This window comes from Leguminivora glycinivorella, chromosome 3 (genome assembly GCF_023078275.1).
Source record: "Leguminivora glycinivorella isolate SPB_JAAS2020 chromosome 3, LegGlyc_1.1, whole genome shotgun sequence".
In the NCBI taxonomy this organism is placed as follows: domain Eukaryota; kingdom Metazoa; phylum Arthropoda; class Insecta; order Lepidoptera; family Tortricidae; genus Leguminivora; species Leguminivora glycinivorella.
In genome coordinates this window covers 3277240-3296264 of record NC_062973.1, presented here as the reverse complement: position 1 = coordinate 3296264, position 19025 = coordinate 3277240, and the positions used below count along the sequence as shown (strand labels likewise).

The 19025-nt window shown below is 39.1% G+C and overlaps 1 protein-coding gene across 1 annotated transcript in view; it reads right to left on the bottom strand.

Annotated features, from left to right (window-relative positions):
* Positions 1-386: 386 nt before the first annotated feature.
* LOC125224995 (centaurin-gamma-1A-like) overlaps positions 387-19025 on the bottom strand; it is a 126491-nt gene continuing 107852 nt past the window's right edge. Inside the window, 12 exon segments of the mRNA XM_048128513.1 lie at positions 387-867; positions 870-957; positions 1637-1859; positions 2286-2405; positions 3370-3487; positions 4361-4472; positions 4908-5068; positions 5909-6100; positions 8406-8571; positions 11275-11543; positions 12219-12471; positions 17850-17974. Coding sequence (XP_047984470.1) covers positions 533-867; positions 870-957; positions 1637-1859; positions 2286-2405; positions 3370-3487; positions 4361-4472; positions 4908-5068; positions 5909-6100; positions 8406-8571; positions 11275-11543; positions 12219-12471; positions 17850-17974 — 2162 coding nt within the window. The 3' untranslated portion in view covers positions 387-532.

The window sequence follows — 19025 nt, the reverse complement described above, 5'->3', positions numbered from 1 at the left end:
CATACAACAGGTGACTTTCTTATGTTTTTCACCTATACCCCATAATGTAAAGTGCCTCCCATCTTTTTCAGTTGTCAAATTTACTTCAGATATTAGTTTTGTTTTGTCTATGCATTTGACCGGAAGTCACAGGAGAGACAGTTCAACAATATCTATTTATCAATCAAGATATTTACAGTATAAAGTCAATGATAACAGTTACTCTGTTACAAATTTCCAAAATTCGAATCAACACCGATAACCAGAAAGAGACCTAACATTACATTCGTATATCTCCGTCCTTTTCCAACGAATTCGTATTTTAATACAAAAATGCGGATATATTAGTCTAAAAACGGAACAAAAAATTTGAACTATCGGATATGTGATAAATTAGGGCTATATACACTTCTACCTACCTCTAACGGGTATAATTTAAGTATCTCCAAATTGACAGATAAAATTCACTTATAATTTCGTTAATCATTTATTTAAACACATCCTAACCGAACGAAAAATAAATTACATACCAACAAATACGGTAACATAGAAATTAAACGATACTCCCACACTTTCCGTTGGTCAGCGACAGATTGCCGCCTAAGCCTCCGAGGGACGATCCCCTCCCTAGAGTTCCATGGCTGAAACCGTTACCTTCGTATCCGTTCATGTACTGGTTGTTCTGTAAGCCGATGAGGAGTTCGACCAGCGCGTTGGCCGCGCTCTGAGCGTTGAGGAGTTCGAAGATGATGCAATTGCATTCTGGTTCGGGGTTCTTAAGATTACTCTTGTTGGAGGAGTTGGAGCTTGTATTAGAAGCGTTGTCTGCAGGTTGTGGGGGGTTGGGGTGGAGGGGACAGAGCAGCTGCAGGTGCTTGGGGTAGTGGGGGGGACGCCGGAGAGGTGGTTGGCGGCGGCGCGCGCGTAGAACACGCACGTGTGCCCGTCCGCGTCGGGGTAGTTCGGGTTGCCGTTGTGCTGGAAGAGAGGAAAATAATTATTAGATAAAGATAATCTGGAAAGATAACATAGTTTCAGTTGCTGGAAACCACTGGCCCCGCCTGGCTCGAAATAGAAGCGACTGGCACGAGATGGGGAGGCCTTCGTTCAGAAATGGATGATCCCCAATTAGAATTAGGTTTAAGTTTACTTATATTTTAGGTCTTGAATTAATATACACTTTTCTTTACTTTATATGATAATATTGATAATTTGTAATGTGCATAGGTACTTTTTGGGGAATAAAGGCTATTTCTATTTTTTATTTTATTTTATTTAAAAATAATCTATTTGTATTACTGTCGACCGAATCTTGTCACGAAATTCAAATTTTCTATGGATGATAAACTTTCGCCCCTGTGAGGTTTTCGATATTTTCGCCGATGTTGAGGTTTATAACCTAACCACAAAATTAAAATTTTGAAAAAACCCCCGACCGCGACATAGTAGACCAAATTTCATGAAACATGGCTAAGAACACTCCCGACTGACTCGGCTTTCAAACAAAAAAAACTAAATCTAAAACTAAATCGGTTCATCCATTCGGGAGCTACGATGCCACAGACACACACAGACAGACACGTCAAACTTATAACACCCCATCGTTTTTGCGACGGGGGTGAATAAAATCGCGAGCTTCATGATGTATGATACTTACCCATATAAGCAACTGTGCAGCAGGTAATTGCCCCGCTGCCGCCGCGGCTCTCAAGGCCAGCGCCCGTTCAGCGGGCGTGGGTGCCCTCGGCGCTGGTACTGCCAGCATCCGCGCTAGAGAACAAATGGCTCCACGGGACGAGGCTGTGAGGAGGGATTCCACGCCGGTGGGCACTTCGGTGGAGGAAAGGAACGCTCGGCGTTCGTATTTTAGACGGATCCACCTGGAAACAATGATAGTTGTTATTAAATTGCTCAAATAAGGCGCATAGCACACTAGATCCGATTCGCGCATGGTTCCCGACTTCCTAAGTTTAACCGAAATAACGTTACTCATAGTACTCATACTCAATACTTTATTGCGTTTAATGTATAAGAGCTGTTTCCCCATAGGACTATACCATACTGTAGCTACGCGTGTGCATATGCGTAATAAGCACATATCGCTGTTTTTACATCGGTACATTTTTTTAACTCATATAACGTTATGCGCATACTGTGTGAACAGAACTTGATGTGCCTAAAATTTAGTAGAAAAAGGAAATATCCTAAAAAAATACTTTTACTACACGAATAAGTCGAACAACATAATTAAATTAAAGGGGAATAACAACAACACAAGGGGACCAGTTGAATTAAAATGTAATTACCTTTCTTTCTCTTCCCGACTAGAAGACGCGATAGGTTTTATGTGCCCCCGAAGGTCTGCCTCCCAAATATTGTTCGCCAGCGAGTTACCCATTGACACCATTACGCTCACGTGACCCAATCTGCAAAGAGAACACAATTTAGCCTATACATTTAGATTTGTCGCGTTCGTAAAAATAGTGCCTACGCCAAATCTCGGGATTAGTTGTCAAAACGGACCCCAGCCTCTCATGAGCCGTGGCAAATACCGGAATAATGCAAAGAGGATGATGACATGTAGATTTACCGTTAGGTAAATTAAATCCTGACTTACAGTTAGTTACGTTTTAGAAACAATAAATTAACCGTTTCTGTGCGGATGACACGCCTGGCGTGTCATAGAGATTTTTTTACGTGTGGCGTTTGACACGCCACAGCGTAAAGTTTTCGAAAATGGAACACGCAACTAATCGATTACCATGGATTTATGGTGGGAAAACGCCGACAACAGGGTCGAGTGGAAAAAAACGAGGGGAGGCTTTTGACCAGCGTGGAACACTAAAGAGGCTAATAAAAAAAAAAAACACGCCAATTTTCAAAATATATCAGTCTAGCATCATTAGTGTTGTCAGTTCGGAAACTAATTGCAACATCTATACTTTATTGGGGCATATAACCGGTCCAGTACTTTTTACAGCCCAGATAGGTAGGTTCTAGATTTCGGGTTGTAGTTTGAACACTGTTACTGTAATCTACTGAACCTTTGACAGGTATAATAGGTAGACTAGTGCAGTGATAAGTATTACTACATGAATCGGTAATGTTTAGTGGTTGATTTCATGATAGTGTCCTTTATTTTCTAGATTGTTTTTTGTATAATCAATCTGTTTCGTTTGGAATTTTTGAGATAAAAGAGAGTTAGTGAATAAAAAGGCCAATCTGAGAAGATTTCTACCATTAATTTTAAGTATCGATATCACTATTTGCAATCCCTAAACGTTTTATCAGTTGTTTACGTAAAATTTGCTCTGGCGTGTGAGTGAGCGTCTTGGCGGACAGGGCCCGGCGGCCAAAAGGTTAATGTATACAAGTATGCAGAGTACTTACGGCCATTCGTCCAGATCTAATGAGCGTACTCGCGAGATGTGAGATCCGAGATTTCGGTGAATGCCGGAGCACTCTATGCAGATTAACACACCAAGGTTCAAGCTCGCCCAGTCAGGATCTGTGAATTAGAAATAAACAATACTTGATTGTACACGTTAAAGGGTGTATCGCTTTGGGATTTCTATAGAAAACTTGCTGCCCTCAAGAGCAGTGCTCAATCTACAGTCAGCATAATGTCATCATGTCGACTGGACCATTTTTTTTTCAAAGTTATCCAAAAGCACTTTTTTGTTGGATTTGGAAATTTTTATATGTTTTCTACTCAGAATCGCGAGCTCTTTCAATCCTAATAGGAGAAAAAAAATGTCCCAAGGTTGTTTCCCATTCCGTTACCATTTTTTCATACATTTTGTATGGCGGTAACGGAATGGAAGGTTCGAAAAAATGTATGGAAATCTTGGGACATTTTTTTTCTCCTATCAAGATCGAAAGAGCTCTCGATTCAGAGTATGAATCGCGTAAAATATACCCATGTTACAAAAAAATGAGGTGGACAACTTTGAAAAAAAATGGCCCCTCTGCATAATGTATCTTTAGCCCGGGGCCACAAGACAAAACACACTTTGTGACCCTCAAAAAAGAAGAGGTTTAAAATTTTGTGACCCTCAGAAAAAAAGTTTGGTGCAGCTGTCTTAGTTGAAAAAATAAATAAAAATCAACCTTCCATTCTCCCTTCCATTTTGCTAACCAATTCCCTAAATCAAATACTTCATATATATCACGATAATAAGTAGATATGCTGCCCCCTTTGACTTAGTGCGTTTTCACAATATCCGATCCGATATCGGATTTAGGATAGACATATTAAAGGTGCAATCTTTGACATTCTTCTTACATCCGACATAGAATCGAATAACGTGAAAACTGTCTTAAGTTAGTGTTAGATGATTAGAGGTCGAATTGCTGATAAATCATTCAAAGTTCAACATACCATTGGCCCCACAATCTGCGCACTTGTCGTTCCCATGGACCCGTCGAATATAATACGTGGCGCGAACATCGCCTGTAGAATTGGCGCCCGTTGGCGCTGGTAATCGGGACGTCTGTAACAATCACACATGGTGTTATAGTTCTTTTCTACTCTCGTATTGTCATTCGTCATTTACAGGGTCGTGCATAGATCTTTAAAATCCTACGTTAAACATGTCAAGATAAGTTTATATAGTGTATTCCCCAAAAACGCATTAGTAGCAGTGTGTTTTTGGGTTTTAACGGACTGTGTTACATTGCTACCAACTTAACAACCCAAAACAAGCTGTCAATTTTTGTGCCAATATCCAGGAAACAGGGTGTATTTCCTTACCCTCCCCTGCAGTGAAGCCAGTATCTGCGCCTTCACAGCGCACACCCAGGCGTCTCTCTCCGCCGCGGCGGCCGCACCACTAGCGCCGCCCACCTCCCAGCGACACTATTGTGAACTCGCACGACGCGCCACCGTCACCATCTAGTGGACGAAAAGAGAAACTACAGTAACGTACCCTTCCTTGCAGCGAAGCCAGTATCTGCGCCTCCACAGCGCACACCCAGGCGTCTCTCTCGGCGGCGGCGGCCGCGCCACTAGCGCCACCTACTTCCCAGCGCCAGCGCTTGCCGTCCAGCGACACTATAGTGAACTCGCACGACGCGCCGCTCTCGCCATCTGGTGAACAAAAAAGAAATTATGATCAGCCATTTTACGTAAAGTTTTACTTCAAGTTGAGGTGTGCTTTAGTCTGAAGTTAAAATAATGCTAGGAGCTGTTATCTCAAATCACATATCGAACAGATTTTTTAAACCGCCGAGAGTTAGCGAACTGAATGTAGTAGGTTCTAAATATAGAACATACACAACTTTACTGTATCCTGGTCGCGGCACCAAATTGTAACACCATAACTGTAGATATAGGTCAATTCACAAGAGCCGGCAAGAATGGGATGAATGGGTAAATGAAAATATGCATGTGTGACAGATTAATCAATAAAATGTTAGCTCTTCTCAGTTACGACTGGACTTGATACAGGTGTCGCTCATACAAAGTTTTGTTCGTTCCATTCGTGCCAGCCTAAATCATTCATACAAATATTATAAATGGGAAAGTGTGTGTATCTGTTTGTTTGTCCGTCTTTCACGGCAAAACGGAGCGACTATTTGACGTAATTTTTTAAGTATAAGTAGTAGAAGGGATGGACAACTTTTTGTCTCCTTCTAACCCCCGACTTTCCTAAAATGGGGTGTGGAAGTTTGTATAGAGCATTGCGCAATTTTCCAATTTATCGCGAGCGAAGCCGTGGGCAAAAGCTAGTGAAGAATAAATTAAAAATTAAAGTGTATTTTACTGAAACATAGATAACCTTTTACCGCATGTGACGTATGCAATATTCGTTCAAGTTTGAACTATAACAGTTGTCAGTAGAGTAGAATTTATAACGGCCAAATATGGAACAATATGCGGTTAAAGGATAAATATTATTAGAGCAGTGAAAATAGTAATAAAACTAACCTTCATCTCCGTCTTTCTTCACACCGCTACTCTTCATCCGCCTATGCCGCTTCTTGACATGCGGCGTGTCTTTATCGCCATTAGCCTCAGCCTCAGACGCAAGCGATTGCCGACTCGACGCCGGCTCTTTGAGCGTGTCAAACGCCGACATCAACGCCTTGTCTGTCACGCGGACCGGTTTCTCTTTGTATCCTGGAATTCAAAGAAATTAGGTTTAGCTTTGTATATATATTTATAGGCGGCTATATTTCCGAGGTCATATAACCCGGCAACTTTCAAATCAAGAGTGAACAGGCATCTTCTGGGCGAGCTCACTCCATCGTAGGCCACGTCTTTGCCTTTGGCTAGTCTGTGGCAAAGAGTAAGCCCATTTATAATAATAATAAAAAAAGCTTTAAATTCTTGGGTTCAAACTTCGGTACATTCAGTTTTTTAAGAACTCTCTCGGTAGAACTTTCTCAGTAAATAACGCGAAGGTGCTAGCACAACCCTGACAAATTTACCGTTTTAATGTCAGATGACGAAGGCTTTCATAACTGGTGCTTTCGGTTTATGGTATTAGTTTGCCCGTTTAGACGGCTTATAAGTTTGATCAATTTTTGGGTTTCCCCAAACCCATGGACCCGGAATCGGCTCTAGTCGACCAAAAATTTCTCGTTACGGCCTAGCCACGACATTGGTCTAAGCGCGACAGCGGCGAGCGGCAGCCATACGTGCGAATGAAAAGTCCCATCGCTGTGTCTCGCTCCAATGTATGGCCGCCGCTCACCGCTGTCGCGCTTAGACCAATGTCGTGGCTGAGCCGTTAGTATATATGAAGACGCTTACGCGTCGTCGTCGCTGAACGCATCCGTAAGCATGTTGATACTAACGAGCGATTTTACGTCGGCAAAAGCCCTTAAGGATGAGAAAAAACACGATGTTTAAAATCGGAAACATTATAGGTACTTACTGTTAGTTATATTATATATCTAATATCATCTAATATATGGAACAATGTGCGATCCCCGAATGACTCAGGCTCAAGGGGGAAATTTATAAATCAGTTATCCGACCTGTCATCCTGTATGGAAGTGAGTGCTGGGTCACCAAGACGAATGATGAGAGAAGACTGCATGTGAATGAAATGAGAATGTTGCGATGGATGTGTGGTGTGACAAGACTGGATAGGATTCGGAATGAGTATATAAGAGGAAGCCTGAGAGTAGCGCCAGTGACAGAGAAGTTGAGAGGAAGTAGATTAGCATGGTATGGGTATGTAATGCGGAGGGATGAAAGCAAATGGTACGACCAAACGATGGAACGCTGTGTGTGCGATCTGGTGTATGACGCTTTCCTTTTTTCTTTTTATTAATTTAATGTGTTCTGTCCTGTTCTGTTTGTTATTATTCTTTTGTATACTTAGATCTTTCTTATATCATAGCCTGTTGTTATCTTATCTTATACTTTTAAACGAGCAATTCTTGTATATTTATTTATTTATTTATTTATTTATTTATATATATATTTATTTACACTGACGATCTCGGAAACCGCTCTAACGATTTCGCAGAAATTTGTTATGTGGGGGTTTTTGGGGTGAAAAATCGGTCTAACTTATCCTTAGGTCCCGGAAAACGCGAATTTTCGAGTTTTCATGCGTTTTTCTTCGCGCGCCATCTCGTGTGCAGTAGTTGTACTGTTAAGACAGAATTCTTTCGGTCGATGTAAGTACTATTTATTCCAAACACTAGATGGCGACACAGGTCAAGGCTAAAACGAATAGCAAATACACTATTTGAGTTTTTGTGGCGAAATGCGCGCCATCTCGTGTGGAGTAGTTGTGTTGTTAAGGCTGAGAATTCTTTCGCTCGATGTAGGTACTATTCATTTTTGAACTAGATGGCGACACATGTCAAGGATACAAAACAGAACCGAGCGAAGCTCGGTTGCCCAGATATTTTTTCTTGTAATGTTTTCAATTTTATTCTTTTTAACTGTAGTCCATTTTTCTTGTATCACATATATTTTGCATTTCTTCTGTCTGTTACCCTCCGTGAATCTTTCTCACTTGATGGTCTCATCGGAAGATCAGCGCTGGAAGTCACCAGCAACAGATGAGGCCATTTCGTGGCACTTCATTACTTTGTCTTGTTGTTATTATGTGTTCTTTGTCTTGTCTGTGTTCACGAATAAATGTTTATTCTATTCTATTCTATTCAATGTTATAAAGGAGTGGTAAATATGAAGGTGGATGGACACAATGGTAGTGGAAGGCCTAAGAAAAGATGGATGGAATGTGTGAACAATGATATGAGAGTGAAAGGTATTAGTATGGAAATGACGGCTGATAGACAAGAATGGAGGAAGATGATCTGCTGAGCCGACTCCAAATAATGGGAAAAGGGCAAGGGATTATATAGACTAATGATGATATTATATATTATATTATATTATATCTAATAATCATTCAGTACGAAAAAGATCAACAGATATAACCAAATAAATGAAGACTCACCAAGACTCAGTCCCCCGATACTATCATGTAGATCCAAACTGCTGTAGCCATTGTACCCTGGCACTGTTGTGATGATGGACTTGGAGCCCCTAGGCTTTTGCCCGGGCACCTTCACTGTGACGTATTGTAGTGAGATCTCTTTGCCGTTCACATCCTCCATGTAATCCTGGAAAGTAGAGACATAGGCTGGTTTTAGTGTCACGCGGAAAAATCTACACGTCTAATATGCAAGAAATTGACGCCCGCGCCTCTCTAAAATGCTCCCTGAGCTTAATACATAATTAGTCTGATACGGATCGCTTCGCGTGGTCGGGCCTAGGGTTGTAAATAGAAAAAAACCAAATGTTTTTTTTTTTTCAGAATTGTGAAAAAAAACATGAAAAAAACCGAGCACCATGGTTTTTTTTTCTAAATATGTTTTTTTTTTCAGATGAACAAATAATACAACAATAACGGTTTTTCGTGAGTTGTAACGTGTTTCAATAACAATAACGTACATTTTAATTCAATTAACATTCAGTATACAAATGTTTATTGGGGAATCCCCGATGCTGCGTGTAGCGTGGAGAGGCGGTGGTGTTTCCAACAGTAAATAGTGATAACTACCAACTACAGATTTCGTAAATGTGACTTTTAAAAGACCAGAAATTAAAGTTATTTGATTAAATTCGTTTAATAGTTAACATTAAGTCTAAAAAACCGTATAAAAGTATTAACTACTTTGCAAATTTTGAGATTTCGTACTTTAGAAAAAAAACATACTCCAGAAAAAAAACTGTTTTTTTTCACGGTTTTTTTTCATGTTTTTTTTCAAGCCAGAAAAAAAACAGTTTTTTTGCAACCCTAGTCGGGCCGCGTGACACCTACGATATGGATGTATGCATCAGTAAAGATGACCCTCTACTTATGTAAAAGATAACCCTCGTTTTTGAAGAGTCAAATACTTTAAAATTTCCCCTCAAGATTTTCCCAGGATATTGTAAATAAGAGTAATCAATGAAGAGACGTTGACACAAGACGAGAATTGGTAAAAGTTAACTATTTTTACCGTACTTGTAAACACATTAGAAATTAGCATACAATTACTGTGACATACACATACGGACAGACAGACGAATTTCTGTTTAGTTTTAGCCATTTTGGCCACGGAACCCTAAAAACTAAAAATAAATAAAGGTTTGCTTATGTATATTCTTTTAAAGTAAGTTCCTTAGGCATATTCTTCATGTAATTTCACTAATTTCTCATTTAAATGCAAAACTTTCATAGCCCAGTGAAGTACAAACACCAAAACTTGTTTTCACATCACCAAATATCTCCAATTTTATTGCTCTTCAACGTAACAGACTAGTAATGTTTGTATTACATACATGTTACTACAATTATACTATAGTATATCAAATTCTCTCAAGCGAGAAACAATAACAATTCAAATTAAGTGTAAGCTATGTACTACAGCTAATATGCAACAATAATATTATTCATTATGGCTCTGTTTTGATCATAACTCGGTATAAATTGCCTTGCACAACGTAGGAACTAGTTATGTGGAGTAGTTTATGTTAAAGGAAGGTACTTGAAGCATTACAAAATGTGACAACGAGGTATTAAAATGTTTATGGAATTGAAGTTTAGTAATTACTTTACATATGGATATAGCGGCTACCTTGAGTACATATACGACGTTTTTAAAAAAGGTTCGTGAAAGCGTAAACGACACGGAAAATGACATTAAATGTATGAAGATACTGAACAGCACCCAATGGTTACTACAGCCAAAAAAGCGTGTTTGAGAAATCTATCAATTCTATTTAAGTATGTATATCGTCGCTTAGCACCCATAGTATGTACAAGTTTTGCTTAGTTTGGGGCTAAGTTGTACGGTGTCCCCGATATTTATTTATTTATTTTAAAACTCAAGGATATTTGTTTATGGACAGCAAGAACTGATACAAACGCGAACTGATAAAAGCTGAGGTAAAATATAAAAAAATACAATTCTATTTAAATGTATAGTCATGCATGATCAGGCAGGCAAGTATGGTGGCGCGATAAATGATAAAACATCTGGCCGGCCGTCCCTATCGCGCTTACAAATAGTGCGATAAGGACGGCCTGATGTTTTTATCATTTATCGCGCGACCATACTTGCCTGCCGAATAATACATAACATTGTAAAATACCACTACATTATATGTAAACATTGTTGCAACTTAATTTTCCCTTCATAATGAGCCTGACGGTAGTTTGAATACAACTAGCATATATTATCTATAAATAGCACGGTTTATTTACCATAAGAAAATTTTACGACATTTTTACGATGGCTCAACAAATGAGGTCGTTCAGTTTGTAAAAAAAATCAATGGAAAAGAATCAGAAACGAAGATTAATCTAGAAAGTACGATATTTTATTTACACGTAATTTCAATGCCATGTAAATCTTTTTTTTATGTTGTGTTTTTAAAAAGTGACATAAACACACGCCATCTCAATATTTTTTTGAAACTTATCGGCAGTTTTTGTTTTTTTTTTATAATATAAATGGGCTTACTCTTGGCCACAGACTAGCCAAAGGCAAAGACGTGGCCTACGATGGAGTGAGCTCGCCTGTTCACTCTTGATTTGAAGGCTGCCGGGTTATATGAGCTCGGAAATATAGCCGCCGGCAAGGAATTCCACTCCTTGGCAGTGCGCATAAAAGAAGTAAAGCGCTTCGTGCGAATTCGCGGAATATCTACCAAGCAGATGCAGAAATTTATACAAAAGCCCTGGGAAAATTCACGAAAAAACAACATTTTATAGAAATAATGAGATGAGACAATGCAATTCTTAAAATATGGTATATTATAAATGTAGTTGTACTCACATGTAAACTAGGATGATACGTCAACCTCCCATCATCGCACAGCGTCACATACTTCTTCTTCCACTCCTTATTGAGAGCTTTACTACTCTTCTTATACAAGTACCCCTGTTTCAAAGGTATCGCCCGACCGGACCCTAGCTCTCCGTTCTTTAGCCTGTCGTCCCCTTTCTTTGATGGAGTGAAGAGGTTCGATCTTCTCCGTGACTTTCTGGAGGTGGTGGGTGTGGATGATGGTGTTGGTAGATCTTTGTCTTTGACTTGGAGATTGTCTGTGAACAAAATTACAATAGTTTTAACAAACTTTTTGAATGTGCTAGCAGAATAGAAACTTATGGAAGTACGGAGAACCTGCTGACTCGCGCTAGACACAAGGTTCTTTTAAGCGTTCGGCCTCTAGTCAACGCGATGAAAAATAGACAAATAGTGAAGGGCCCAGTTGTGCCAACATTTACTTGAGCAGTAACCATAGGACTGATATGTAAGTCAGCGCTCAGGAAACACTAAATAGTAAGGGTCTATCTACCCATATACATAATAACTTTTAGACGCTGGTAACTTTAGGGAGTTCATAATTATGCAGGATGGCAAAGAATGGCATTAGAAAAAATGATCATTCATCAGGTATAGGATGGAGGCAAAAACTTCGGGAGAAAGGAGAGATAGCAGGATCAAAACATACCTAAGCAATGTGGCTGTGTAAACTTCACGTTATTATTCTCCGTAGCAGTAGACATGAGACCAGAGCTCGATCCATGGCTTCCAAGGGAATTGCCCCATCTTGAAGAGGTTTCCGAGGCATTTGTGCTGTGGATCTCCACTACATGAATAGATGAGATGCCACTGCTATTTGAGGAGACAGTGAAGGATGACGCTCCACTGTATTATGCTGAGGCAGAGACAGTATGGAAGTCTTGTGACGACTCCAGAGAACATGTTCAACTTACCTAAGCAATGCGGCTGTGTAAACTTCACATTATTATTCTCCGTAGCAATAGACACAAGCCCAGAGCTCGATCCATGACTCCCAAGCGAGTTGCCCCATCTTGAAGAGGTATCTGAGCCGTTTGTGCTGTGAATCTCCACCACATGAGTAGATGAGATGCCACTGCTGTTTGAGGAGGCGTCGAAGGATGAAGCTCCTCGGTGTAAGTGGTGAGAGGAGGCTGAGAGCGTGTGGTGGCCTCGTGGAAGGGAGTCCTGGAAAATTATAAAATAGTTATTTAACGGTTTTCCTGTATGTACAAAACATTGACTTTCGAACTTCAAACTCGGAAAAATCCGACTTAGCTCTTTACCCCCTGAAAGCTACTGAAAGTGTTTTGTTTTTGTCCGATTCTCACAAATAGGTTATGTACATAAGTCAACATGACAGAAAGGGACAAAACACTTTAACTAATAATCTATTCAGTTACTTTTATATGTATTCATATTTTTCATATTCATATTTCTAGTCTTGATACCAAAATCGTAAATTCTGCCAAGTTTGAATTATCAGAGTTTGAAGTTATTTATAAGTGACTCAATTGAAACATGGGAATAGAAGAAATTCACCAAACCACATAATTTCACATAACAGACATAGCATATGATGGGTTCCATTGTGGTGCGGGCAATGGGCTGGCAACCTGTCACTGCAATATTACAATTTAGTTTTCTTCCACCCCTTAATTGCCAAGTGTGAAAACTTGAGCACTTTCATGTGCCCTGCCTACCCCGTTAGGGAATATAAGCAAGAATTTATGTAAGTAACAGACAAAGAATTTAGGTGAAGTTGACTGTTTTTAAAGGAAGACCGTCTACAACACAACCTCTTTTAACGCTTTTAACTATTGAATTTATTTTGTAAGCATACTTAAGGAATAGAGCAGAATAAATGAAGCTCTTTCCTTTCCTACTATAATATTAAAAAAATCACATCATCTCTGTTTTCCCTGTGGTGTTACCATAAAGTACTAAAGCCGTTCAGTTTAGGCCGAGAGAAAGGGACACAGCTGTACCAGTTATATATTTACTGCCCTGCTAAGGCGAGTGGCGCTATCTCAAACCCAAATGATTTTGAAAATCGAACTGTCAGGTATACTTAAGTATAAGTTGGCTATGGATTTCCGTTTGAGATTAGCGCTTTTCAGGTTAGGAGGGCAATATAGCTCTGTCCTTCTCTTTCAACCTAAACTCGTAAGCCACGTCTTTACCTTTGGCTAGTCTGTGGCCAAGAGTAAGCCCATTCATAATAAAAAAAAACTGAAAGGATCTAGTACTTCATGGTAACCCCCCTGATCTTCACTTTGACCTTACACATATACTTAATTTCTTTAAGGCCAGGCCACACTGAATATAAAGACACGTCTTCGTCTCCACTACATCCGGTGTGCACAAGCCTTAATGTCCAAGCCATATCTGCCAAAACACAATGGCCAAGCGTGATACGGGCATGCAGTATGCACATGCAAATGTGTAGATGCGTATGAATAACTTGACGTAACACATACAATCGTGACCTGGTTCAGACAATGTTGAGTGCCAATATTAATCAGAAACGGTTGAGGAAAGGATTGGAGTCAAAAAAGAATGCCTTCAGTCCTTAATTGATATCAGTTGATTGACTTGATTGGTATTTATTCAGTACTAGCTTTTGCCCACGGCTTCGCTCGCGTTAGAAAGAGACAAAAATTAGCCTCCCCTCATACCACCCCACCCCTCCCTCACCATCCATCCCTTTAACTATCTCCACTTAAAAAATCACGTCAATTCATCGCTCCGTTTTGCCGTGAAAGACGGACAAACAAACAGACACACACACTTTCACATTTATAATATTACTTAGTATGGATTTATTCATGTATAGTTTTACCTCAACCCCTTTGAGAGAAAGAGTGGCACAGTTCAAGTTTCAGAACAGTTGCATGAGCTCTGCCCACCCCTTTTGAAAATACAGGCGCAGGTTTATTTATATATGTAATATGTATTGACTTGGAAAATAATTTGTTGTGCACTCATTGAAGGAATTGTTTTTTTAACTTATCAATTATTTTATTTTATTAGTAAAAAGTTAAAAACAGTATTATTATAATTTTCCTTTTAATTCCTCAACTTTTTGTCTTTGTCACATAGTTTTATTTATATAACATTTCAAATCAAAACTAGATTATACTATGCCTGGGAATCACATATTGTAATCAAACATTATCAGAAAAAACAACATTTTCTCATGTTATTGATAACAGTTTCATAATAAACCTGAATTCTCATGTACTCATATCAATATCTTATCATTATGTCACAGATTGTGAATTTCAAAGTTGAAATGATGTTAAGTGTGTTATTTGTAAAAGTAGTAAGATACCTGATAATAGTTATTTGTTATACAAGGGGGCAAAGTTGTATTTTAACGCCGAGTGTGGAATTGAAAAACGAGCAAGTGAAAGGATTCTATAGTTGAACCACGAGCGAAGCGAGTGGTTCGAGAATAGAATCCTGAACTTGCGAGTTTTTTAACACACGAGAAGTAAAACATTTGTACCCGAGTGTAACACAAAACTTTTCCCCTCATTATAGCGAGGAAACTACAACGCAAAAAATGCGTTTATCACTGCTTCCAGTAGTTCCACAGGTGGTAAACCATCTTTATTACTAGATTCACCTTCTTTTATCAATCTTAAAGCAGTTATTTTTATTTTATTCAAGGTCAAATTACTTTACCCACTAGTGGATAAAATGCGTTTTTACCCGCTGGTATTAAAGGACAAAACACGTGTTTCCGAGCTAGTGAGGGGAAAAGTCATTTAATCATTTAATAACCTAACCACAAAATTAAAATTTTGAAAAAACCCCTGCCATAGTGGACCGATTTTCATGAAACATGGCTAAGAACACTCCCAACTTAGACAGCTTTCAATAAAAAAAACTAAATCTCATTCACGGTCTCTCAATCTCAAAACAGCTCATCCATTCGGGAGCTACGATGCCACAGACAGACACACACACAGACAGACAGACATGTCAAACTTATAACACCCTGTTGTTTTTGCATCGGGGGTTAAAAAAATATCTTAAAAAAATAAATAAGCTCATTATTTTGTAGAAATATTGACATAAGCTGGCACCAATGTGAAAGCAATCAAGAAATTATATAATATGAATAACTGTGTCAAATCAATATTCATCACAATATTATCACTTGAATAAATTATCTGAACAGAAATTAATTTACTACCAATTATGTGTCAAACTCATAATGAGGCTGATAACACTTTCAAATGAGAAACAGTATTAATTAAGATATCAATAATTCTGGCCATATTTGTAAACACATCATAATTTATAAAACATTCGAAAAACTGTGGGGCACTTCTGGAAGAGATTAGCCCAGGACGGGGATAATTTATAATATGTATAAAATATCTAAGAGCTGTGTATCTATAAAAGAACTGTTAAACTTTTGTAGAAATTCTTTGGGAAAGTTTACAGAGGCCATTTAGCAAAGTATTGCATCACTTTTTACTTCTGACAGACTGATATTGTCCAGCAAACTCTAAATATATTTCTATGACAGTGGTGGGTAAAGTACAGCCCATGGGCCAAGTCTGACCCGCAAAAAGATTTTATCTGCCACCCGTCCTTCAAAACAGTGAGTAATATGACCTGCACTGTACTCAAAATGCATTTTTGGTGTAAATCTGACCTGCTTCTAAATTTCGGTTGTGAGGAGGCATGCCTCATAGTGTCAATAATAACCTGGGCTGATGGATCCACATACCCCGGGGCTTTTGCAGGAGTGAATTTGTGATACATTTAATATAACATTAAATAAATCCATTTGTTACATTCAAGTTATGGTATGGGACAAATGCAGGAAGGTAGAATGGTCAAAAAGACGAGGGTAGTAATAGATACCCTTGCCACAGTTTCCATCCTGCCGAATTTCCTGTTCCGCTTTGTGGAGAAATATGCATTTTACATCACCTTATTATGATAAAACAGGAATGTCACTTAACACACCTTATTGAGAATTTCAAATAATATCATTATTTAATACTAAAATGTAAACAAATAGTAAGTATGTCATGAATGATATTACTCCTATGGTGAATATTGATAAGTATTACTGCAGTGCGTGAGTGCTTTTGGAAAAGATCGCATTTTACATATGTTGTATGCAGCAATTAGAAAACTAGCATCAGCGCCGGCCCGTGCACTCAATCAAGGTAGAGCGAGTTTGAGTTTCGGCGCCCTTGGGAAGAAGTTTCACTATAGGAAAATAAATCGCGAGCGTAGCGAGCGTTAAATTTTTTTCATAGTAATGCCGTAATTTGAAGATTAACGCAATTACAGAATTTATGGATTTCATCATACAGAGTACGAAAGGAACAAATGGTTGAACAGGTTGTACTTTCGCAGTCGCACCCCAGTATACTAAGTGTGGCTGAATGTGGATATCATAAAATAACAAACCAAATGGAGCACTATAGTGGGCAAGTCAGAAAATCAGATTCAGAACTTTTCCTAAGTAAAAGAGAACATATAAATATTGCGATTTTTTTTTCCTGTCGACTCGATTTATTAAGACTCAACCTGCCAGCGGGGAATCCGCGAATTTTCAAGCTTTTATCTTCGTCATAGTTGCGGTCTTTGACATATTTTGGGGTATTTTGACTTCACAGGCCGCCTATGTTCCCGACGTTTAGGCCTTATATTTCGCCATCACTATTATTTTTATAATACTAAGAGTTAATTAAGAGATTAACTGCGGACTCGATCGTCACCGTGGGGATGCCCATTTCGGTATTTTGCCACTAAGTGATCTTAGTGCTTTGAAGTTCACTCACCATCTGCTGTGACCCACAAAATTGCGCCTCTCTGAGAGGTTTTGCGCCTTTGGCTTTATGAGGAACTCCGCTTTGGACTATCGGGTAGACTCATATTTTTGCATTTGGATAGCGACGTAACTTTGTCGTTCGCCGCACAAGAATGTGGTTTGTCAAGGGCTAGAATCCCCCTTTTACGGCGCCCCAGCAACAGCGCCCTTATGAATGTTGGTATATGTTGGCAATGTGGTGCAACTTTCCACTTAATTGGAATTACAAATCTAGATTTTCAATAGCTGGATTTATTCCCGACTCCTCTCGCTATTTTGTGATATGTGCGCGCCCACGCAACGTAGGTATAATTTTTCTGTATGGATTTTTCCACATTCTCGATTTTGGCGCCCCCTTACCATGTGGCGCCTAGAGCGGCCGCTCCACTCGCTCTACCCTTAATCCGGCCCTGACTAGCATAGTAATTTAATTTTATGGACTTGCAGTTAACAATGCTTCCTCAAACTCTTGTTTCATTGCAAAAGTTAACATGTTTGTTTACATACTTGCATGACTAGACTACACAAGTATCATATATCAGTATTATATCAAAAACTAGTAAAGTAATACGAACCATTATGTATGATTTAAGCGTTTTGATTTATTATGCATAGGAATGTTACCAAAACATCCACAAATCAACTTTCGCGGGTCGACTCATTAGTAAATATCTCTGCACATATATTACACACTTTCAAAACTATAGTTTATTCCACTAACCTTATATAGGAATGTGGAATGATTGTGACTGGGAGAGTTCGCCAAGGGCTGAGGCGTCACAGGTCGCGATCCCGTCAGGCATTGCTGCGATGCCGACAGCCTCGAACCAACGATCTTCTGGCACGCTAAAACACAAAAAACATCACTTAAAAACACTGCACGAAATCACTGAACCAATTCCGCTCAAAATCAACACGACAAATCAACGCACATTCGAATTTTGCCGATTTCCTACGATCACGCTCTTCAGCTCTTTGAATGTTGTAGCACGAGCTCCGACGCCGCAGGCTCGCTATCGGCGACATGTTCGATTTGAAAATAAGCGTTTTATCCATCGTTCCATTCAGAATTTGATTTAAATAACGAATTAAAAACGGACAGCGGCCGACGCGAATTTAAAGACAAAGCGATGTAAACTGTCAAAAATGTAAACAACGCGGAACGAATGAACGAGAACGAACGACGACCGCGCGGCGGGAGGCCGGTGTTACCACTGCGCGCCATAGAATCCCCCCGCAGCCAAACTAGATCCACTGTCTCGCATTCCTAACACGCGATGCTTTACACGGTTCCTTGGAAAAAAATGTCCAATATCATTCAGTATTATGTAATCCCATGGACGGGCTCCTTTTTTTGTGGAGTAAAACTCTCCCAGTTTTTGTCTAGGTAGTGTCCTGCCTCGGCTATTTCTTTCATTTCATTCATTGAATTGAGACTGTTGAGAGTAGAGATAAAAATTAAAGGAAGATATTTTTACGTTTCTTAGTGGACAATTTTATTATTTTACAATATTTAAGGAAAAAAAATATATTTCACTATGTCTTATAATCCTCCGTCAAATACAACGACCTGAACACAAAACCTGACTATGATTATGTTATGGTTAGCGTATTTTTCAATACAATACATGCATTTAAAAATAATTAAATAGGATATACCCAGTATCTAATAGGTACCTATACTTATACTTGAGTTTGGTATTATTTTACCATCCGATGTTCAAATTCCGCCAGCGGATGCTATAGAGTAACAACATAGTTAATAAGCCACAATATAGGCAAAGGTCGTTGAAAATTCATGGCTGTTTCATTTAATGGTGATATTGCCATACAACAGAATTGCGTGCCACTGTTGTTGTTGCGGTATCAAATGGGGCACATCCTAATAAAAATACGA